The sequence below is a fragment of the Cuculus canorus genome, chromosome 12, assembly GCF_017976375.1.
Source record: "Cuculus canorus isolate bCucCan1 chromosome 12, bCucCan1.pri, whole genome shotgun sequence".
Lineage (NCBI taxonomy): Eukaryota > Metazoa > Chordata > Aves > Cuculiformes > Cuculidae > Cuculus > Cuculus canorus.
The window spans coordinates 20,795,781-20,820,799 of NC_071412.1; the positions used below are offsets into that span (position 1 = coordinate 20,795,781).

Sequence of the window (25,019 nt, forward strand, 5' to 3'; positions counted from 1 at the left end):
ACATGCTCTTGTAATGTAAAAGGAATTAAATATTGGACATTTTAATGTTTACATTTCTAAAAGGAGGATGAACAAAACTGTTAGAAAATCCTATGCTTTCCCTTCAAGAAAACATGTTTTGCAGAATTTCCACTAGATGGAGCCGGGTATGGTAAAAACAGCGTTTCTTGTGAGTGAGAACCAGGTTGCCAAGTGGTGGAGGCTAAGAAATATTTACCATTGAAGATACCAAATGGATGTGGCACCCGTAATTATATATTTGGAAATTCACAATAGAACTTAATGCTGTGAATAAGAACTGATACATAAGCAAAGCATCTAATGGAAGTCTGTCCTCACCCCCTTTTTAGAACTGGTAGCAATCATTTATCTCCCAACAAGAAGCAGTTTCTTCCTCTGTCTTGAGAAAGACAAAACACCTTAGGAAAGCCTTCTTTCCTCATTTAATACGTTAAATACAAGCAGAGTTCAGTGCAGATGCTGCTCAGGCCTTGTTTACCCAAGCAGGGAGCAGAGTGGGCTTTTGTCACCAGTTGTAGGAGTTGTCTTGTGGTGGGAAGCAGAAATAAGCTGCTTCCAGAGTTCCAGGCTCATTCTTTCACTTCTTAGATCAGTGGAGCTTTGTGTGCAAGTATCGAGTGGTGCGCATTCAAGGCTTCAATGCTTACTTGTTGTTGAATTACTCATTTATGTTTTAATTCTTCAGATCTTTCTTTTTCTTCATTCTCCTTTTGAGTCCTCTGTTATTAGCTAAGTAAGAGAGAGTCTCAGCCTTTATGTTAGCTGCTGGTAGAGATGGCAATGTTCTGCATTTATGTAACCAGCTTTGTTTGAGACCACAGTGTTGCACTGGAAAAAAAAAAGTTGTAAAATGAACACTGGAATGATAACAATTTCTTGCTCAGTTAAAATGAAAAAGAAAACTCATAGTTTTGTGAGACCCTATCTGCACTGAAATCTATGTCAAAAGATCCTTTGGTTTTAAGATTGTGAGGCTGGAGTTGATTTCTCTCTTGGTTTATATAGTATCCATTAAAGTCACCTGGCACGAATCTTATTTTCAACGGAGGGCCATACCAGTGGCAATTGTTCGACTTCTGAAATCAGTCTTTTTTGCATTTTGGATCTAGGGTCACCCTGCTCATGCCCAAAAGTCCCCCAGCTTCTTTCCAGTCTCTCACCACAATGGACCCTTGGTGCTCCCCTCTAGCTCTAGTTTGTTTTTGCAATAACGGAGCTACGGTCCATTTTTATTACAGAGCAAAAGTGACTGTACTAATGTACAGTCTCAGACGTGTTTTAGGCATAGGACAAACCCATTTCAAACTGTATTTAACAGGAAATATTTAAAGGCATTTTATTTATATATTTATTTACTTTTTTTTTTATTTAAAGGCATTTATTTAATTGTTTGAGTACAAACAAAGTGCTTGGGAAAATAGTGAAAATACAGAGAAAGTGAAGAAAAATCTTGACCTGGCTATTCAGGCAAACAAATAGTAATGGTCATCCAGGAATGAATACTCTGTTAGTACTTCTTATCATTTGTCAGTCTAGGCTAATGAGTATTTTGATTAACTACGAGGAAGTGCTTTGTGACATAGACAATTCTGAGTCCAGCGAGAAGCCCTTCCTCAGGGCTGATGATGCACAGCAAAAGCAGAAGGTTGCAGCAAACCCTGTCTGTAAAATAATCACACAAAGTGCAGCGTAATCCTTTCCATCATATCATTTATCGTATTACTACAATGTGAGGACTGGAAAGAGTTCTTTTTTTCTATTTGTCTTAAAGAAAAGCTACTTTTAACTGTGCTGAGGCTGAATTAACATCATAGTAATTACTTTACTGTCATTATCCTTAAAGTAGGCCTGAAATCCTAACGTGTTTTTAAAGAGTCAGCTTTGTATCTAGAGTAACATAGGACAATATGACTGAGCTGCTGGCACACTTACATTGTTCCAGACCAGTTCCTGAGGATCTCCAGCTCTCCATGGCCTGCATTCTCTAGCTGCTGCACGGGTTTAGAGTTCTCTTCCAAGCTTCTGCTCTCAGTAAGGGCAAGGGGAATAGAAATTGAGCTGATCCAAGGCCGCCTGTGCTTCTTTCAGAGTAATTGGGCAGATACAGGACCTAGACTCATCAAATCCAGAGCTACATTCTGCACATAGGAGAAGGAGGAGGTTTTTACTGCTGTTAACAGCAATTCAGTCATTTCCAACTGTATTTCATGCTATATGATTTTGCACCTTAGCTTGCTATCGAAGTTCTATCAACATTTCTCATCTGTTTTCATTAGTATGTTACAGACAATATTATGTTGAATTGGGCTTTGAAGACAAATAAAATAGACAGCAAATTGCTGGGCTTCTTATAATGAGTGAGAGCCCACAAACTATCCGCTTGTTGTTCACCTAACTGTTTTTAACCCACTAGTTATGCCATTGGCTAGATAATTATTGTTTGTAAGTACATTGACATGGGCCAAGGAAGTGATTCGTCAGAGTGCTCTCCTGCTCATTCTAAATGTGCCGCCAGCTCTTTCAGCTTGGTTGGAAGTTGAACATGCAATGCAGTAGCAAAGGGATCCACAGTGCTGTTTGCAACTCTTCCTCTTTGAGAACAGCAGTAAGATGACATGAGCTCTCTAATTATATTACTAGGCAACATGCATCACTGTACCCGGGGACATGGCATACGATACACCATCAAGGCCTGAATTTTCAAAAAGACTCGTTAACAGTGGTCTAGATCTTCTCAAATGATCGCTGAGATTAATTTAGATAGTCTTAAATGCCTTCATCTGCTTCAGTTTTTGAAAAGCCATTTGAGGCAACAAGAATCTGGATTGAAGAAATCTGGCAGCTCCCATTTTTCATCACGGGAGCTGCTGCTTGTTCAGCGTTTTTCAGAATTAGGTCAGGAACTGTCTCCAACATAGCAGTCAAAATTAATGAGTTTCTTATCAATATTTGAACCTTAAACAATTATACTGTTCTTTATCTGTAAAATGATGAGTTTCATTTCTGTTAGTATCTATCTGGGTAATCCTTAGAGAAGGAAAAAAGAAAGCCCAAGCAGAAAATGATACTGATGTGCAAAGTACAAATCTGTTATCCTTTTCATGGAAGGCATTATCTAATCTAATGCATATCTACTACTAACAGTACACGTGTAATTAATGGATAAAGAAATGGGCAGTCCAGTCACGTTGGGAGCTATAAAAATGCTCTCGCAACACCACTTTCTGTGGCATCAGGTATTCTTCATTCCTTTTCTAATGTGACACACCTCCTCGCTCAGATGGAAGCTGCCTGTGCTTTAAATTGCTATGTGTCCCAGCATGCTTCCAAACCCTCCAACAGCTCTCTCTGCTTGCATGAGCAGCCTTTAATGCACTTCAGAGGCTACTTAGGGGAAATGAGCCCCGGAGCTGCAAGAGGAAACCCTATAGTGTGCTCTGTGATACAATTGAGCCCCTTCAAGCACCGGCTCCACTTTAGTACTAGTGATCATGGAGCCACATGGAAAATTGTTAAACAGCTGAAAACTAGCCCTGTCTGTGCAAGAAATCTTCAGCTGGCTCAGCCCGTGGTTAAAGGCACTTCTGCCTCTTGTAGAACTCTTCTTTTGATGTCTCTGAGGATGCTATAGTAAGGTAGCAGGATCTAAGACACACCCCTGCATCTCAAATACAGGCTCCAAGTTATCCTACTGTGCTTCAGTCCAGCACAGTAATTCTAAACTACTGAGATGGACACATTTTTTTTTTAATTTTTAATTTTCAGAATGAATATATCTCTGTAGTTATAATGCTGTGATACAGAAAGGGCTGACCTTCAAAGTCCTGGAAAATGAGATAAAGTGCACTCACAGGAGATTGACAGCAACACCAAGGAGAGCTCTGTGTGTGTGTGTGTGTGTGTGTGTGTGTGTGTGTTCCTCCAACAAGCTGGAGGAATTGGTCAACACAAATGTAATAAAATTTTACTAAGACAAATGAAAGCCCACGGATTAGGGCCTGGAATCCCGGTGCACAGCAAATTGAAGATGCGTCAGCAGTGTGCCCTTATAGTGACAAAGGCTGAGTATTGAGCTGCGTTAGGAAGAGGGGAAATGTTCATTCCCTCTGTTTAGCACTAATGAGATGGCAGCTGGAGGGCTGCCCTCACTTGGGGAGCCCCTTGGTACAGGAGAAGGATTGAAGAGTTTCTCAGCTGGGCATCATCAGGGTGATTAGGATTGGGAAGCACTGATGTAAAGATGGGCTAGAAAAGCTGGGTTTGTTCAGCCTGGAGAGGAGAAGGCTGAGGAAGTTAGTTGCAGTCTTCCACTAAGTAAAGGGGTGTTGCAGAGAAGATAGAGCCAGATTCTTCTCAGAGGTGCAGAAGGAAGAAACAATGGTTGTAAGTTGCAGCAAGGGAAATTCCAAAGGGATGTAAGATAAAAGTTCCTCACGGTGGGGAATGGTTGAGTACTGGAGCAGGTTTACCAGAGAGGCTGGAAACACTGTCCTTGGAGGTTTTCAGTGTTGAGCTGGACAAAGCCTGGAACCCCTTGATCCAACTCTTAGCTTTTCTCTCCTTTGAAAAGGGTGACAGGCTAGGTGAGCTTCAAAAGTCATTGCAACTGAATTTATTTCTATGGTCCTATAAATATAGGGAGGCTCAATCCATCCCCAAGGGTGAGGTGACAAAGAGAGCTGGTGGGTTTCTGCAGATCCTACTCCCTAGGCGGGTTATGGAAGTAGGATTACTGGCATGCATGTTCTGGTTTATGTGATCAGTACAGACTGTTTCTGATATGTGAGGGTGGCAACACAAGCACCAGTTTACAAGCCCACTGGCATAAGCAGAGGTTATTTCTTTATCCTTTCTCTTCTGTCCACATGTCTCATGATCTGCTTAATTTTACTTTAAACCTGCTTTTTTCTTGCAAGAGAAGGAGAGGACAGACTAAGTTGCTAGGTAACAAACATTCTTGGAATGGATAAACAGACCACAAAGTGGCCTACAGTCTGCCTTTGATTTTTTCGAAGTGTGGAATTGACTAAATGGGATTTATTTTCTGTAGCTGTCACCTGCCTGGTAGGTGCTGTCAGAGTTTTGTTGTGTAAACTGTTACATTTTTAATCCAAATATGCTTTTGCCTAGGTTGCTACAGCATTGCTTTGAGGATATGTAGTTTACAGAAAAAGAAGTCAACTTTCTTCAGCCAGGAGACAGCAGTCCCTGACAGCTTCCAGTGTGCTCATTCTCATGGTAGGTAATCAGCACTGAACAATATTTGGAACTTTTTGTTTAACTGGTTTGATTTCTGTTCCTCCGCATGACTCTACAAACTTACTCATAATTTAGGTCTCATTCATGTTAATAATAAGGCCATGAATTATAGCCCTGGATACAACGTGTATAAACAGCTCTTTAATTTGCACCTAATGTCATTGAGCGTCCAAAGTTATTTGATGTTTGTGTAATTATTGACCCCTCAGTGTCTCTGATCTGGATCTCAATACCTTTCTCTCTGTTTGGTACTGAGTTATTGTACCCCACTAGGGAGAGTTATCACTGCCTATTCTGCATTTATGTTGATAAATGCTGTATTTATTGTCATTATATTCTCCCTTCCTTCCTCTATCCCTTCCTATCTTTAAGTGCAACAAAACTGAAAGTACTTGTAGCACTAATGGAGAAGCACTCAAAAGAACAAGAAGGAAAAGAATCAACCAACCCAGGCCATTCTATGAAAAAAATTATAATCTAATTCTTTAGTTCTTGGTAAAAGAGGGAAGAAAACTATACAAATCTCAGGGGAAGAAAGTGGTGCTTTTTTCTAAAAAACAATAGACTTTATAATGGACTGTGGTGTCGTAGTGGAGCGTTTGGTTTCTTTTGGTTAATAATGAGATCTACCAGTTGTTTCATAGCTTTCTGTTCATGACATAAAATTAACACGCTGCTGCTGTGATCTGTGTGGTTCTTGACCATCCGAATGTGTAGATGTGGGCTGCAGAGAAGGCTGGAAAATGTTCAGTGTGAGGAACTGAGGAAAGGCAAGTGCAGTGCTGTCACTAGACGACTAAGAAGCCAGTATAACCAAATAATAGTAGTTCTTCAAATGTTAAATATTATTGTTTTTACAGTTTGAAGTATACAGCGCTCCAGAATGAGGAGCATTTGTACTCGCAGTTTTGCTTTCGTATTGTTTTTTCAAAAGTGAATCTACTGCTGTAAAGCTGTCTTATTTGGAAGGCAAAGCCCTTCATCAGTGGTCAGGAAACTTGTTGCGTCTTTTCTTTACCTCAACTATAAAAGGTTATCCGGTTTTATTTTGCTCTACCTCTTTCCAGATAGGCCTTGTGTCATCTGCCTTGGAGGTTATTGTGCACGACTCTGAGATGTTAGGCTGATTTTCTGCAGCTTTTTGTATGCACTACAATGGAAGAAAAAATATTTGGAGGAGGCTGGGGTTTGACAGTTAACTAACTGAACGGGCTCTTTGAAGCTAGCCAACTTGTAGAGAGTACAGAAATGGATTAATAGGATTAAATCATCTTGAGTGATTTTAATGTTTCCATTTGTTCTCAGTTTGGGAGGGTAGCAGGTTTATCCTGCCAGTAACAGAATAACAGGTGGGTTTCTGAAGAGTTTAAACACTCCAAAATCATAATAGTTTGCAGTTACAGTTACAAAAGTCTCAGAATCCCAGATCCAGAAGGATTGAGTCAGTTAATTGATTCCTTATTCACATTCATAGAATCATTGGAACACTAGGTTGGAAGGGACCCACTGGGTCATCGAGTCCAACCATTCCTAACACTCCCTAAACCATGCCCCTCAGCACCTCATCCACTTAAACACCTCCAGGGAAGGTGACTCAACCACCTCCCTGGGCAGCCTGTTCCATTCTACCTTGTGTTTTGGAGAATGAATTTGCATTCCAAATTCCTGCTTTCTGAAAAGCATGTCTTCATTTTTGTCCTTTACCAAATTGCCCGTGGTCATCTCTGAAAGATTCCTCGCTCATGTCTCAGAAGGCGGGTCTTCCGGAGCCAACTGGATATTTCCTTGTCAATAATAGTAATTCCATTGTTCTTTTAAAGCATCTTATCTCTTCCTCACTTCTTTTTTATTCTCTCTGAACTGCCTCTTTTTGATTTCACTCTGCGTATTTAGGCAGAATGGTATAAATAGATGAATGGAAATATTAATAAGAATTTGTGAAGATAATAAAAAACACACCTTATTTGCCACAACCCATATTGACTCGTTAGTTGGAACCTAACTCGTGATCTTACGAGTAGTTTGCTCTTTAAGCCTTGTCTCTCTCATCCCCAGACCTGCTGTGGGCCCACTGACCATCAGTGGATACCCTTTAGAATTCCACCAGGCCTCTAACTCATAGTCTGCCGAGGACCATCTGCTCTTTCCATGTGCCTTTCTACTGATACCAAAATAGTTTCCATCTGACTGCCCTGTGCTTTGCACAAATAAAAACCTTTCGGGCTGCTGCTTCTAAAGTAGATTTACCTTCAATCACCATTTATTAAATCTCTGTCCATTAAAAACCATAGCTTGCAGAAGCTGTGTGCATTAAGCCTGATTATAGAGTCAGCAGCGAAAAGGGAGGGGGACAGCAGTTTGTCTCAGCGTATTGCCTTGTTTCTCTGCTTGTCTCGCTGGCCGGTAACACTTGTGATGGGGTGCATGTCAGAACAGGAGTCTCGTTATTTGGCTTCGGTTTTGTTTTATTCATCTGTCTCTCTTTTTGCATAAGCAACAACTTAATGGTTGTTGACTTCAGGAAGAAACTGCTCTGACTACATGACTAAAATCAGAGTTTTCTTTGGTGCTGAGGTACTCGGTCCCTTATGGAGGGTAAGGGCCAGGGGACTAAAAAAGGAAGAGGAGGAAAGCTCACAGGTTCCTTACGGAGGATGAGTGGCTCCTTCAAACGCACTTCATTTAAGGGCTCAGCATCTGGATCACAGAAGGTAAGTCTGCAATCACCTGAGCTGTACACTCTGAGGGAAGCAGCTGGAGACACTGTTTGCCCCCCTCTTTTTATTGTTTTTACATTGCTGAGAACAATTCTCTTTCCCTCTCTGCTCTTTTAAGTCTCAGAGGCATCAGCCATGTTTATTGCACTGGTTCTGGCAAGGAATCTTATTCCTATTATAGGAGTTGTTTCTCAAGCACACTGTCTAAAGGATCTTCGGGTTCAATATCGCCGAAGAGGGCCAGCCTGCAATTATACCTGTCCATAGTCAAAGTTCTATTTAGATGACTATTGATACTTAGTGTTCATGCCAAGTTTAGATGCTGTCAATGAGAAGACTGATAGGATGTTTAAAGGATTTTGATGTGATTCACTGAATGTCTGCGGCAGACAGATTCTATGAGAAAAACAGTTTGTGCTTAGATCATATGCCGTGCTGTATATGAATGAAGAAGGCAAGGGGGACAAAGAAGACATGAGGTAATTTCCTTATGTGTAAGCTTGCTCTGTTGTTGCAGAAGTTTGCACATCGAGGTGAATATTAAGAATTTATTTCTTAATTTCATTTTTAGCTGTGAAGGGAATTTAAATACATATTTTGTCTATGGATTAATAGATTTATTTGGAACAAATATAGACTAACTTCATCTCAGGATTACTTAGATTGCAGCTCAACTGACCTTTTTTGAACTGACTCCATTCAAATAACAAGAAATAGTTCTTGTCTTCTCTTCCAATCGCTACAACCCTCTTACCTTTAATTTCTGCTGATCAGTATAATGTTAGAGTCAGATCCTAATTAAAGATGTGAGAGGAAGTTGAAGGAATATAACCAAGAGAGAAATGTCTGGCAGCATCTTGGAGGAAATTAGTCATTGACACACAGAAAACTAAGTATGTATTAAAATGTTTCCTTCCTAAAAAGCTATTGTTCTGTATGGCATGAAATGTTGGTCATGGTCATCTCTGAATGCAAGAAAGACTATGTCAAGGTTGGGGGGGGGCTTCCTCAGCAGAGATCAATGGTGATTGGCCATCACCAGGTGAATTTCAAATGCTATCCAGGGATAAAGTCATCTATAGTGATGTTTTTTACGTACTAACTAGAGACCATGGGCCTTTTCTCTGCTAAAGAGATTGCCAAGTTGTGTGTAATTGCCTGTATTACAGGGCCCTATTACAGACATCGAGTGCGAGCTGAAAAAATAACCAAACCTGAATACTTCAGCTGTAGCACCCTTTTCACCAGGGCTGAGCCTAAGTACTTGGAAGGAAAATGGAAGGCTCTAAAGCATTTGCAGTGGGTTCAGTTTCTTTGCTCCTTAAACATGATGAATCAGAATAGTAAATCCATAATGCAGGTGCAGTGTCCCAGATACAGTTAGCTTTTTCTTTCCTTCTTTTTTTCCTTATGTCCTATCATGATACTATTAAGCACACAATTTTTCTTCCTGAATGGAATAAAGTCAGAGGAAAATACCTAGATAAATATTGTTTAATCTTGTCCCCCTAATCTTAGTCAAGTGAAGGTAGAAGGAACACAGTACAGATTTTGTTTTCTTAATGAGGTTCCACTTGTGATTATAAAAAAGCGCTGTCTTTTGAAAGCTGTGAATTATCTTCACAGCCTGCCTTCCTAACTCTTCTGGTGTTTGTTTGTTTCAACATTCATTTGGGGATCAAAACCTTTCCTTTCATCAGAAAAATATTATTTCTAGAGTTGATTGAAATAGATTTTTAGACCAGGAGTGTGACTTGTGGTGAGAAATTGTTGGTTGGCTGTTGGAGGTCAGTGGCACCCTGTCAGCATACAGGCTTGGGGAGGTGATCGTCTCTGCAAGTCAGGACATCTCGAGGCAGGAAATCGGGGCTCTTGTGCTTGAGATTGTTTTGTTCTGAATATAAATTTTCCTAGTGACACGGCTGATAATGGGGATTGAAACTAGTCTTGACGGTGCATGCTTTGTAGGGGGGTAGTGCTTTGGGTACATCTGGAAAATCTAGGCAGGAAATGGTTAAAGCCATGTGGTGTAGCTAAGCGTAGAGATTTATAATGAAAATTTCACCTACCATTCTAATCATTTTTCCCTACATCCACTGTCGTGGACTGTTTTTCTGAGGAATGTGTAACGGTGTTGGTCCTGGTCCGTGGTTTTGTCTCCTAACTTTTACTGTGGTAGTGCAGAATAGCTAAAGTAATGAAAATGGGCAAGTATCTCTGCTCTGCTGGCTTTCCCCTGTGTTCCCCTGATTCTGACAGCAATGCTCTAGAGGAAGATGGCATTTTACTTTTTGAGCAGTTTTACAAGAACACCCATCACTACCTCCTCCGCAGTTGAGGGCCTTGTCCTCTACCTGAACAGAGAATGCTGTAAATGAAACGTGAAACCCGTAGTGTTTGTGAAGAGGGGTGCACACGAGTGTATGCACATTTCAATATCTATCTCTTGGGTTTCTTTCTTGTAAACATCTCAGTTTATTAAAAAAGGAAGCAGCTTATCTGGCTGTACATCACTAGTCTGTTGTTCCCACTAATGGCAATTACTTCAAATTACTTTTGTAGTAGTAAACAACGCTTTCATCTCTGCTCACTGTCTTCATTGACTTGATCTAAATGTCTTTAAGATGTACTTGCTGTGACACATTTTCTGTTCCTCTGAAGAGAAAACCATTTTATTGGAACAGCTTTTCTTTACATGTTATTTCTATTTGCCTATAACTCTTCCATGATTTTAAATTCTCTGCAATTATCTGTGTAAGGACATACTCCCTACAACCCTTCCAGATGCTCAGTATTAAGCTTTTCTAGAGACACTAATATATTTTTAATTGCTTTATTGCTCACATCACTATCTCCTTCCTGGCTATTGAATGTGGTGCACAAAATTACAATAATGCCTTAAAAAAATAACTTTTTTAGAATATTTGTAAAATATTTTAAAGACTATTTTATCTAAATACATTAGAAACTTTGACAGTCTTAAGAGCACTACTATAAAAGTATATTGGATCTTTTTAAATACGTATATTTTTTAAGATAGCGCAGTATTACCCAGTGGTTCGTTAGAAAAGCTTTCATGGATTACAAAGGTGGAAAGATTATTAGACCTTCAGAGTAAAGCCAATAACATGTCCTGTGTTTTTGTAAATGATCAGGCAAACCAGAGAGAAGAGAGGAAAGGATGAATACATTCTCTTAAATCAGAGAGAATTTCTCTTTTAGACAGAAAACCGATTTTGTCTCCCCTGAAGTCACTGTTTTGATCTGTCTTACCTTTTGTTAAGGAAGCTTGAAAATTAGTGTAAAATCCTCTGAAGTCAGCTGCAGTTGTTACTCTTACACTGCGTGTTTGGTGTGCTTGCTTCTGGTAATACTGAACTCAGAACAAGGGGAAAAAAAATTACTTTCTGCTCCTAAACTATTTGTCCAGAAGCTGTGATTTTCTTCAAATTGCCATCTCTAATAGAAGATGAGCTTATGGGCTCATTTGGAACAATTATCTGTGACTGGTTAATGCTACAGTTATGATTTCACCAATAATAGCGAAATCGTTTCCATACACATCCCTTTTGAAGTTTCAAATACATTTTTTTCACAAAATAAATTCTGCTATGATTAAGAAATTCCCTTTGTGCAGACGTTTTGGCTGTTGTCCTGCTGGCTCAACAGATAACACTGTTTTTTCCAGTTTGGGGAGTCAGTTGGGCAATGGAAGTAAGAAAATAACTTAGATATCATAATCTGTTTCTCTGTAAGTACAGCAGAGCAGGTTTTGTGTCATCCTTAAAGCTCAAAAAATATCGGGGCAACAATCAAACTGTCATCACAGATAGACTTTCACAGCCCTGAAGAAAAATAAAGGCAGAATTATGCCTGGAGAACAGGCCAACAGGTTATCAGTTGCCTCTCTTTGAACAAACAAAATCTATACTTAGCAGCTTGTGGTCTCTGGAACAGGCTCCCAAACTTAGAGGCAGTGCCACAACCTGAACTCTTCTGTTTAATGAAAGAAGGGACTGTTGAAATAGAACAATCTGTGACAATCACAACAGAATCAGTACTGTAGCAGTGTTCTTAAAAGATACTGAAAAATGGTATAGTTGAGCGTATAAATATTTCCAATTTTGACAAATCCTTTTTACTTGTATTTGCTGTTTTAGAAGGAACTGCCTTTTGCTTCACTGCCTTGTGGAATCAACACTGAATCAGTTTAATGTTCATTTGGTATCCTAATGTCCTTCGACAAACTGGATAAGAGCATTGTGAAAAACGGTCTGTAATAGAGTATGTGTTAGACAGTCTGATCTGAATAGGAACTGGAACTAAATCCTTTAACGCTTTAAGCAGGATGCACTACTGGCCAAGTGAATTATAAGGCTTTTGTTTTGCTGTGACACACCATCCAAAGAGAGAATATCTGTAGAGCAGAGGATTTATGCAATTTGAAATACAGGACTAAAAGGTTCTTCTCGGCATGCCCATGACATTTTTCTTGACAGCTTGCAAGTATCTTCTAAAGACGGATATTGTAAGGAATGGCTTTTTAGGAACCTCTGTGTTGTCAGGAATTGTTCATAAGGAGTTGAGTCTATATTCTGCAGGTATGAGTCACCCAGCAGAGCGAGGCGCGCAGCATCGTGCTGAGCCCCCTCTCTCTAGAAGTCAAAGCACTGCAGACATCCAAGAGGAGCAGATGGTATGTGCATACGGTGAATAATATGTGATCCGTAGCATGAAGGAAAGGTTATCACAGAGGCACAGAAGCTCACTGCTCAAGATAGGGTGGAAGCATGGAATCAGAGACTGTATAGCTGTTAAAGCCTTGTGTACCACTAACCGAAATGCTGCCTGTGTACATCTCTAATGTCATGATGGCTTCTAGCAATGAGAATGTCATGAGTTTTGTGGGAGCTTTTCTGCGCGTGAGCTCAAATGTTTGGGAAATTTTAAAAACTGATGATAGCTGTTACTTTTAAGGAACGTGCGTATATCTCATAAACATCTGTATGTCTGGGCAAATGCTGCATAAACCCCACAACTTACAGCACGTGCAGGCTGTCCAGCAAGATAACTGCACGTATTAGGAGTTGCAAGTGTCATGGTAGGCTTGGGCTGTGTCCAGCACATGATGCTTGTGTACAGACCTAACACCTTTCATCCCCTTTTTTAATGTGAACAGCATACGAATCACATATGCAGAGCTGTTGCTCTGAAATGCAGCATCTTAGTAACCTGTTACGGGAATCTAGATCCAGGAGGGAGGAGGGGTTTTGTACAGATAAAACTGCTGAGCCAATGTAGGTTTGCAGCTTATGACTGCAGGGGTAATAGGAAGCAGCTCTGTACTCTTGTGTTGACCATATCAGTATGGATTTAGTACCAAGATTTGTTAGTGTTAGAAAAAGATGAAGCTGATAAAGGGAACAGCAGGAGAACTGTGCTTTTTCATACTGGACATGAGCAGAGCCTTTGGTTTTAAGGGCTGATATATATAAAATGCTCCCTAATGCTTGATTTGGGCCTGTGATAATGGTGGAGCCACAACTGGCACTGCAGCAGATGTGGAGAAAATGAAATTCTTCCATGTCAGAGTCACCTTGTGAATCACAGAATAATGTTTTTAACTTCAGGAATTTGATGCTATTCTGTCCAGCTGTTCATATTCACTCCTGGCAACTGTAGGATTCGTGTGCATCTGTCTTTCATAACTGTGCTTCACTGCCTGTTTCTCAGCACAAATCACTCCTAGTCCCATACAAAACCATCTGCTGTGGGTGCTTGGTTCGTGCTGCACCTCTTGCCAGTTCCTGTTCACCAGCATCGCTCCACTCAAGCCTTACGCAGTTCTGCGTAGAAGAAAAATCAGAGCAGAAAGCGTTGAGCAACTTTCATTTTGAATGTAGTTTTATCGAAGGGACCTGTGAAGGATGACTGCCTGTTAAAGACTGCAGCAAATGCTCATGGGTTCTGTGATGCTTTATCTGATTTTCAAACATAGAGGGCAACAAGTAGTTGTAGAAGAGTGCTTCTGAGGCAGATGAGGATTTTACAGTAGCGGGAGACATACACAATATGACTGTAAGTTGTACGGTGCTCCAAATGATCACCCCTTTACTTGAAAATTAGGAAAAATGGAGCTAGTTAAAATTCACTTCCCCCCACCCCCCCAAAATTGATTTAGTGTTCCCCAAACACATATCTCCCCCTGCCAGCCTCCAATTAACTAATCTGTCACGTAGGGGTTAATCACATGTACCCTCCTCAGACGGCAATTTTCTCTTGATGGAGATGCCTGCAATGAAGAAACTCACTTTGAAAAATGAAAAATAAGCCAAACCTTGGCTATCCAAAGGACTGGAAAAATACATGAGAGGCAGACAAGCAGCAAAAGGGAACATCACCAATCATCAGCAAAAAGCAAGTAGAGGAAAGCCATTCATTCCTAGAATGCAGCTTGCAAAACAGCAGACTTCTGCGAGCCGAGAAGGTGCAAGGGCACGTTTTACTCCTATTCTTATAGCTTTTCCAAGATTTCAGGACAATTGAGGAAATACTGTCCAAAATTTGAAACAGATTTGGGTTACTCAAGAAGAGATGTTTTTCAAAGTCATTTGCTGATACGTGGATTAAAAAGAACCCTAATTGAGGATGGTTGAAGCTCATTCACGGTGTGTATCGGGTAATGGTTCACTGCAACGGCCTTCACAGCTGAGTGACAGAGCTGTGTAAAGGCTGAAGGGAAGGATATTACATAGATTCATATCTGTTATAAAACTGGCTAACTTTCTGACTCCTAATTAACTGTAAAAATGGCTGATTGTTCTCATATTTTATCCTTTATGATTTCAGAGCTAGCTCGGGGTGGAGGGGAGGAGAGAAACAAGGTTAAAAAAACCCAGTTTAGATTACAAGCAAGCAATGAGATAAACTGCTTTAAGGCTTACATTTAGACACCAGTTTTACCTCCTAATGTGTACATTATCTTTTGTCTTGTGAACACCTCTGTCTGCCCTGTACTTCTGCCAGTTATTAGCAGGTAAATTATTGGCATAAAGCAGTGGCAGTGTCATTGTAGGGTTGGCCACGTATCCAGTTTGGAGACGGGAGAAGTGCCCTAGACAGGCATTAGCAGGGTGGAATGAGAAAGCTCGTTTGTCCTCAGAAGTGGGACAAAGGAAGAGTGAAATAGCAGAATTATAGTGCACTTATTTGGGAGGAGAGGAAAAGGCAAAACCAATATCATATAAATTCCAGCTGGTTCATCAGCAGGTGAAGATAAAGATGAAGATGGAGAGGATTAAAGACAAGTAGCAGAGACTGTGAAAGACAGTTGTACATGCCAGATTGTCAAAGGCAGAGGCAGGTTCAGGCAGTGCTGTGGAGGGGACAGGTGATGGGCAGAATGTGGGCAGCCTCAGCAAAGGAAGCCACTGAAGGACTTCTGTAGAGAGTGAAAGGACAGTGGCTGCTGAGGACGTGCGTGTGTGAGTTGCAAGAAGGAGTGGGAGAACAGTGAATCATACTGCCATAGGCTAAAGAGCTTCTTCCTCATCGTTTTGCCTCTGTTATGAAATTAATCCACGGGTAATCAATCTAAGGTCCAGCTGGGTGAAAACCAAATGTACGCTGATGAAGAATTGCAACATAATTAGAGAAGAATTTTGCATTTAACAGAACTAGGAGACTGCGGGTACGGAGAATGTAGATTTTCTGTAACTGTGACAACTGATATCCCTCATGCAGCTGATACAGTCTCATCCAAAAAGTCAAGAAACTGATTAGAAGCTTATTTTTAATGGTAATCACATAATCTTTAATAAATAATGCTGGCCTTTTCTGCCAGTAATTTTACTTTCCTGGAACAGCATGATCCTTTTTGTGATTTTAGTAGTATTCCACCAACTTGAGATCTGACAGGTGTTTCTTTAGTCTGCAAGGGCAGTTGTCTATGAAGTGTATCCAACAGTAAAAGCAACTGCTCCTCTAAAACCTGGCCCACCTAGCAGGGTTGTTATACTTCATTGGAAAATACGGTGCTCAGTGGTGATTCTGTTTGGTTAAAATTCTGTTGCAATCTGAAACGCTCCTCATTAAGGCTCCATCAACCGTATCTTATGAGGTGCTTTTAGCTGGATGCGTTCTCTGCTACTGAAGATAGGAAATTACATGGCCTTGGCCTTTCTATAAGAGGACACTGTATGACTGAAAGAGTGTTCTTTTTCTTTTGATGTAAACAGCAGGTTATACGCATTTTTTTTACAGTCACAATAAAAAATAACTAATCAACTGATTACAGTGACACTTTCTCTTCTGAACATAAATGACTTAGATTTGAAGGATGACAATGAATGTAATTTCACCGTGTTGTCGTCATCCTCTGCTTTCTTCAGTGCCTTTATGAAGATGAATTGTAAACCAATATCAGCTTGTATGATGTCCTCTTGGAAATGGCATGGAAAGGCAGCCTTGTTCTATAAAGATTAATCTCTAATAATAGCATAGTAAAAGATATAACAGCTGGTATGGATTAATATTCCTTAATATCTGCTTTCATGTGATTAATAGCTGAATGGCTTAAGCCTCTACCAGTGGAAAGCAAGCAGTGGTTACTAAGCTCTACTAAATGTACTGTTTGTAATTTTTTTAACAGAAAAGACATTTAAATGTTTTTTCTATTTACAGATTTCCTAGTTGATTTTGATTTCCCTCTTTCCCAATTTTTCTGTCACAGGACATTTATTTCTCCTCTCTTATTTCTGATACACAGTGTCCAAGACTATTCCTAATACAATCCAGCAGTAAATCATTAACTTCTATGTTGGTTTATTTATTAATGTGTTTTGCAGAGATTAACAGGTGAAGAGGAATGCATTAGGTTTCTGTCTTGGTGTTCATGTTAAGTAGCAAATATCTTTGTCCAGCTCTGCATTGTTGAGAGTTTATTATTTCATTGTTGAGAGATTATTATTTTATATTTTTACAAAAGCAAAATCTTTGTTGGTTTGGAACTGAAGAGCAGAGGGTAAATTCCAAAGCTTTTAAAAAGATTTAATCAGCATGTGATTAGCTGGATCAGTGCTCATAGCCCTGGGGGTGCTGTTTTGAAATTGCATCTTAATCACTTAATATTTTACCTGAGTTTCATTAAAGCTTGAGTCCCCCAAATATTTTTTCAGTTATGGAGATGAATTTGCTCATAAAACTGAAGATTGAAAATCCAGGTAGGAATGGGGCATACTGCTCATGAGCTGACAAGCTTTTTCCATTTAATGTCCTATTAAATTCAGCGTCCAGGCAGGAGAATATAAGACCAGCAGAGCTGGGTCAGCCCAGAAATCTGTGTCACCCAGTGCTGTAACAGCACAGCCTAGGGAGAGCGCTGTAGGAACGAGGGGAAGATGTAGTTATTCTCCCTCGGAGTTTATTCCTGTCCAGGGATACTTAAGGTTGGGATTGTCTGGACCAGAGGCAGTATTGGAAGGGGTTTGTGTGAAATGATGTTGCCTCTTAGACTCCACAGCACCCTTCACCCAGGAGTTCTACGGCTTAGCCGCAAGTCGTGTGAAGGCATGGAGGCCAGCTTGAGCTCATTGGTTCTGGAAAACTGTCTTTTTTGTTTGGGTAAGGTTTCTTTAACCTGATACTGAGTATCCGAAGTTGAGACTCTTTTAATTTTGCTGTTGAATTTTGATCCTGGTTTTGGTATGTGGTTCTAATTTCACTTCACAATTTTGTTGAGCCTTCCTTACAAAATCCTTATTCTTCTCATTCCCAGAAATGCATCACATGTCTTTGTTTGTATTTGTCAGGCCTAAGCTTGAACAGAGGGCTTCAAAAGTGAAAAATTGGTGTGTTTCCTAAGTTATTAGCTCTGAGTGTTGAAACGCTGACCTGATGTCATGCCTTCACCAAACACTAGTAAGTCTGGGTATTTAGCAATGTCTTTCATCCTAGGGAATCCCAAACTTTCACATCCGCCTTCTGTCTTCAGAATGGTTTATCTACCAGATAAATGCCTCCACTTTCTCAGAAGGATCTTGGCATCAAGTAACACTACTTTTTATTCTGTTTTAATGGTAGCTCTGCTGTTAACAAGTTGCTGCATGTACAGCATGTTGCTTCTGGACAACCAGAAGGCTGGGAGAAAGAGGATCCTTGTAGGACACTGGGGTGGCCAGGCTCTGTAATCTCTAATCTCATCTGACAGTATCGTTTTGGTTTGCCTCCCCTCCCCGCCCCTAACAATGATCCCTGTGGCTCTGAACGCCTTATCTCTGCGTCTCGGCACTTTGTCTTAGCCCTCCTCCTCTGCTTGGCTACTGAGGGATGTGAGCAGCTGAAGCAGGCTCTGAATGGAGATTTAGCCTTAAGGGAATGTGGGTCCTGAGCTATTTGGGCCTTTGGAAATATCAGCCCATGCTGAGAGACAGCCTGAGAAGGAGCACCAGGGGGGCAGCAGTCTGCCAGGAGCTCTGGATTGCTGTGGCGGTTGTGTATCATAGGCAGGAAATAATGGGAAGGGAAATAGCTGGCTGGTTAAAAATGGCCAGTCCTATACATTCTTCATTAGTGCCCATCTCCGGTCTATGGCCTAGTTAATTTTAATCATTACTTGTTTCCCCTATAAAAAAATCCTATGGTATTGAAATTTTGCTGTTGATAAAGCTGTAGTAGCTGGAATAAATAAAAATGCTAGTGCAGTCTCTGACCTTTCTGCCATTCACATACTTGTATCACCCAGTAGGATTTGTGAATGTTTTTCATTTAAATTATGGTGTTCTGGAATTACACTGAGGGAGAGCCTTGTTATCTTTATTTTCCGTCACCGAGCATTATTATTAGGAGTGCACAAGGGCACCACCGAGATACCTGAGCTTAAGCAGTTAATGCCCTTTCCCATCCCCTCTGGCCTCTAGGTGCTAAGAAGGCCTTCATCAGAGCCTGCGGGATCCTAGGCTTGTGGGACACGAGTCCTGGGAGGATACCTTCGATACACCCTGCATCTGAATGGATGCTGGGAGCTTGTGTTCAGGCACCTGACTGCACATTTAGAAAGCTGAGCAGTTATGTACTTTATTCTGTAGAAAATGATACAATATGGTCCACACTGACCTCTGTTAATCTTACGGGCCTAGTTTGTTAGCAAACTACACTTGAATCAAGAACAAGGGCAAGTCAGTTAATCTGGCTGTCATCTTGATTTTTGTCTCTGAAAGGAGAACAGAAGCTGTGAAATTTTAATGGAATGAAGACTGGAGAATGTATTTAGCTTGGTTAAATCAATTCACTTTGATTTTCAAATAGTTGTCATGATGCTAAGTAGAATTTTCTGCTAATGTTATGTATTCACTAGTTTATACATATCAGTATGAAACTCTCCATTGCTGCTCTTCAAAGTGTTGAAACAGATAAGTGCTTTTTTTTTTCCTAAGCATAGGCACACAACACATCAACTGCATTTTACTGCTTTTCTAGAAGACAAGTCAATTTAGAGTAATTCACAATGAAAGTATAGGTGGTAAAACTTTTCTGTGTCACTTGCGTCATCATTGCAGAAATGCTAGACAAAACGTGAGTTGGTAAGGACATGAAAACTGGGCTGCAAACCACTTTAATTCCTGTGCTCAAAATAATGAAGCTATGTTCAAGTTACTCTCTGGAACTATATGTAAAGATGTAGCTGGAATGAGGCTGTTTACAGTTGAAGCTTTCAGTGATCACAATTACCTAATCCCAGTGTCAGGAGTATCGACAGTTCATACATTCTCATCATTCTAAAGGAGAGGTGATTTCCAGGCTTTCTAGAAAAAAGTTATGCAGCATTCAAAATAATTTCATAGAACTATTTTGTGGGCTTAACCTTACACAGTGTTTAAAATCCCACATTATATTTTGGTGTTGGCTACATGCAGCACAGATAACTCATTTTCACTGAATGCAGTGCTTTTGCGTTGCTATTTTAATTTTGCTTCACTGGAATGTGTAGCAGGTTTGTTCCTGCAAACTGTGTTGGAAAAACTGTTCATTACAGGGAGAGCTCTCCATGGAATCACGCTCATCCGTGTATGTAAAGATAGGATTTAGCTTTCCTGGTGTACTTCCTGACTCATGAAAGCTGGATGACAGTAGATCAGAGTAAGAAAGTGTTGCCTTCCTAAGACCTTCCTGGCCTTCATCAGGTTTGTGATTTAGCCAGATGCATTTGGATTAATCAACCGCTAGATAGAGCTATGCTACATGGAAAGGACCTCACGACGGATCTTGCACTAAAATTCTTATTTTCCCTAGTAGTGAGTCAAAATAAGGACCAATTGTTGCACAAGGCAGATATGACAAGAAGAGTTCTTTCACCAAGATACAATAAAATCCCTCTGCTCCCCCTTAATAATACAATGAAGATCACGGATCTTTTTCTGAATATACCTTTTTAATAAGAATTCAGCAAATAGTCCAATTGAATCCTCATGTGTTAATTATGAAATAAGACATACCTTTAAATTACCACAGCAATTAATTTTTAATCTGGCGGTCATCATAGAGCTATTTTATCATGACTGTGGATGAGGAACCTTGAAACGAAGGTTGTGTTACCTCTTTTCTCATTCCTCTCTCCCTCCCCTCCACGTCCCTGAGAAATGCTCATGTATTGATCACAGGATCATAAATATGAGATAAATGGGTCTTCTATAATATTATCTATTATAACTCTGAACCAGCTGAAGATTGCTCTGTTTAGATATATCTGTATTTTTTTTCCAACTTATATAATTTATAACACAAAACTTGCTTTGACAATTGAGATGTCTTTAATATAAAGGCCCAATAGCAAACCAACTGATGATGGGGTTAGTCATTTGACTGGTTTGTTTGCCAAATTTGCACTGAGCGGGTACAAAAGCTACACTAAATGCATGAAGCTGTGGAATACAGTATAATTCTGACCGAGAGATGTGAGAAAGTTGTTGGGAGTTGAAAATGTGTAGATTTGACAGCTTCTGCAGGCAGTAAATACTGCTGTAAGAAAAGGACAAACTTGACCTCCCCACAGCAGAAAAATGCCACACCTGCTAAAACAGGTATCAGTGGTGTCCTGTAGCTCTCGGAGCACAGATATTGACTGTACAGATTATTCCATGTTTACTCTGGCAGCGTGCTTCGGCCATGAGCAGAAAGAAATACATGTGGGTATTTCATAGTGGCATGTTCAATTCTTGGCTCTCATTGAAACAGTTCCAAAGTGCAGCACTTGGGGCCAACTCAGTGGGTTCTGAATTCTGTCTTGCAGCGATGAAGCCACAATAATGAAATGGTTTTCTAGATAATTCCTACATTTAGTTTTTCTGTTTTCACTTTTTCATTTTCTGTGGCTGAATTAAGCAGAGAGTCCTTAATACATACATACTTTGTCAGACCTAAGCAAAATTTTTAATAGCCAGTATTGTGAGCATGTATTTGATTCCATTTTGTTCTCAATTCTTGCCAATAAAATGGCACTCAGCCTGCTGGTTGAGTGGATTTGTGATTCTTTCCAAGGATCAGCCAGGGATTAGTGAAGTACAGCTGGTATGTTTTACGTGCCAAGTGGCTTCAGCACACTTTTTTTTTTTTTTTTCATTTCTAATGTCCTTCTCTAAATAAATCCTACCTCTCTTTCTCCCCCTTTTTGGGGATTTGTTCTTGTTCAGTAGCAAACTTCATCTTTCACCAAACTATGTTGATGACACTGAGCAAACAGGCGTTGCTCAAATGACCCTTTACCAGAAAGGGGATTTAAAGAAATGTTCTTATTTTAGTTTAGTTTAACAAGTAAAAAATGTTCCCGTCTCAGGAGTCTGAGTCAGTAGCGAGTGAAGCTGGGTTTTTATGCTACCAGTTTAAAATGCCAATAACCTTTGCATAAAGATTCTTCAAATGTAGAACTCATGAGACTTCTGGCTAATAAAGCTTTCTTCAGTTCCACCCCTACTCTGGCAGTGACCAGAGTAATTTTTACTCCAGTTCAGGACCTGAGTTCCATATCCTCCTTTCATTTAAAGTTGCAGACTAGAAAGTTTAATATTTCTACCATCATATAGAAAACTCTGAGCTACCAGAGTATCTGAGCATCTTGCAGTATAACTTCTAAGTGTTTGAGGTTTTGTTGTGCAGTTGGGTTTGGTGTGGTTTTTTCACTGCTTCCCACGGTTACAAGCTGATGCACCTTCCCCTCTGGCAGAGATGGCACCAACCAGGATAAACTCTCCAACTTGTCCTCTGGCCGGGCCGTTAAAGCTGAACCCTGCAAGGCCTGCTGTTTGGCACACACCAAATCCCCTTTCTCTCCACAGGGGGAGAGTTCAAGGTAGAAGATTAAATTAGAGGTATATATTTATGGCTTTATTTTTCCTTGCAACTTTAGAAATCCTTTTCAGTTCACTCACTTTTTATGTGTGTGGTAGATACAAATTCATTCTGATACATAAATTGCTACAATTGCCTGTTATTTCTTCTTATCCTGGATGAATATAACTATATTGCTAGGTTATGCTTTTAATGATTTAAAACTTCTAACACCAACGTTTTTCAAAATGAGTGCTTGCATCTAGGCTTTTAAATCCACATAGAATCTGTTAAATCAGTCTTGGGTTTAGAAACTGTGAATCTTTTGTATCTCCCACTGAATAGTGGGGGGTGAGTGATAGTTTTAAAAGCTCTGCATGTCTGTAAACTTGAGGGGAAGGAGATACTACTTTTTCCATCAAAAGGAACGTCCCACATCTCCTTAAAATCGGTTTGATTTCTCTATGAACCAGAAATTTGTAATAATTAATTTAGGGAAGGATTTTTATTTCATAGCACATCTTCAAGTTCAGTTACTTCTATTTCAGCCTTCTGTGTCTGTTAGTTCTGCCTAGTTTCATCACAGCATTAGTCAATGCTTAAAGGATTAAGTGTTTGCTCCCCATGTAAAAACCAGGACTGCAGAATACAAGCAACCACAACCTGTCAGCGAGGGACTGCACTTCAGCCATCAAAGTGTGCAAGCACATCATCTTTATTTCCATGTTTTTCATTCATGGTACTGTTGTTACAGGTAGTAGTAGAAGCTTCTAGAAGCACCCTGATCCATTTTAGAATTCCCTGGTCATAGTTTCATTCTGTTCAGTCCGTGCTGGTGCTGGCAGGATCATGGGCTCCCTGGCTGGGTTTCTCCGCCAGCTGGGATCTCTGTTAGCAACACTAAAGGAAGCCTAACGTCAGTTTTACTATGGAGTCCGTGCAGTTGACAATGGGCTCTCTTTAAGCTACTGAGATGGTTATTGCTCCTTGTCCATAAACGCAGCCCACGGCTGCAGCACTGAGCACGTTAGCAGTTTCTGCTGCATTGTTATCAGCGTTCTCTGTTCTCTGAAGGACAAAGATGAGTACTTGTATGAATGACCATTTTTGCACTTAAAAGCAATAAACAGATTGCACGGATGATGAAAAATGCCAGTAACTGCTAGCAAGTAACTGCTAAGATATCTAGTAAGTGTATGACGAGGTGATCTAGACGAGGTTCTCTCTGTAGGTGTGTACGCTCCATGAACATTTCAGTACAGTGCTTAAGTGACTTGTTTGAGTCTTGGCTCCTGTTTGGATTCATTTACAGTGAAAAGAATATGCGTTTATTTTCAAGAAGTTCTCAAGTGACATTTTTACACTACTGCTGTTTCTGACACACCACAGCTCTTTGTTGGAGAAGCACATAATAGCTTAGATACTTAAAGCTATTCACAAGAAAAGACTGAAGAGAAATGCTACAAATCCCACATTTCTGTGCTGGAAAAGTGAAGGAGGCGTTTGGTCTCTGCAATTTAGCTGTGTGCCAGAGCGTGTTGAATTACAATGTGTTTTCATCAGCTCCTGCTTGTAGCTTTGCATTCTGCTTCTGTTGTATTTGGTCTTGCATTTCAGTGCTTGAAAGCATTGATTCTTTCCTTTTTGAAGGTCTCATCTAGCCTGTGGCCATAAATCAAGTGTGTTGCTTGCTTGTTCAAAAAAATAAGCAAAGTCCTGCATATTGGTCTTTTCCCTGACAAAACGTTCCCACGCGGCTGTGCACAGCTTTGTCACTGGTAGGTCTGAAATGGCATTGTGATAAAATAAAATCAAGATTGCTGGCGGTATTTTAAATAATGTGTCTAGTTCCTATAGAGCACTTGTTCTAGAACGGTGTTTTCTTTCCGCTCTGCCCTTCTTGAATGACTGCCGGGGAGGGTGAAAGTAAAACCTCGCGCTAATGCTTTGTGCCAGTGAGCTGTAATTCTGTAGTAATGAGTTTCATGGAACTGCACATTCAGCAAAGTCGAACAGTGCTGAGAACACATCCCGAGAGCACCCAGCTTAGCTTGAGCTTTACGACTGAAAGGCGTAAATCATCTTATCTAATCTTTCATGGGAACTTCCAGCCTGCAAAGCCAATGAAGTGAGCACACTGATGCTTTCTGCCACTCCCTGAAAAGGCGTTTTGTATCTTTTATCTATATCATTGATATCGGTGCCTCTATCAGATTTGTGAACAAAGCAATAAATGTAGTACAGAGACGTATACACGACGCAAGGAGGAAGCCAAAGTAATCTGTGCAGTCAATACTACGTCGTCAATACCTTTATGAATCACAGCAACAGGCAGGCCACTCTGTGCTGAGCAGAAAGGAAGAGACAAGAGTATGTGTTGATTAATGATTAGAATGCAATCTTTGCAGTATCTATACGATAGGATTTTGGTTTCTGTTTTTTAATACTTGTCTCTGAGTATCTTCTGTGTCAAGCCAAATAGTGACATAAATAAAAACTGTAGTTATTGCAAATAATGCTGATAAGGAAAGCTTTGATTCTGCCTAACCATAGAGTTGCTGATGATGGCTCTGCTGTGAACACTAAGACTTGTCAGTATCTCTCTGCCTTCATTTGTACCCATCTTAAACTCCCCAGTGTGGCCAGATGGCCCTCCACAAGGATTTAGCACTTTTCTGGACTGTTCAGGAGCACATTCCAGAA

General features: G+C 40.3%; 1 protein-coding gene across 11 annotated transcripts in view; it reads left to right on the top strand.

The window, feature by feature from the left end:
- Positions 1-25,019, top strand: part of TRPM1 (transient receptor potential cation channel subfamily M member 1) — a 93,791-nt gene that overhangs the window by 4,782 nt on the left and 63,990 nt on the right. For 4 of the 11 annotated variants that reach the window (XM_054077218.1, XM_054077217.1, XM_054077220.1 and 1 more), the window contains exon 1: positions 7,652-7,991. In XM_054077218.1, coding sequence (XP_053933193.1) covers positions 7,869-7,991 — 123 coding nt within the window. In that variant the 5' untranslated portion in view covers positions 7,652-7,868. Of the gene's footprint in view, positions 1-5,151; positions 5,260-7,639; positions 7,992-25,019 lie in introns of those variants that run through there. The other 7 variants (XM_054077223.1, XM_054077222.1, XM_054077224.1 and 4 more) reach the window with 4 other exon arrangements.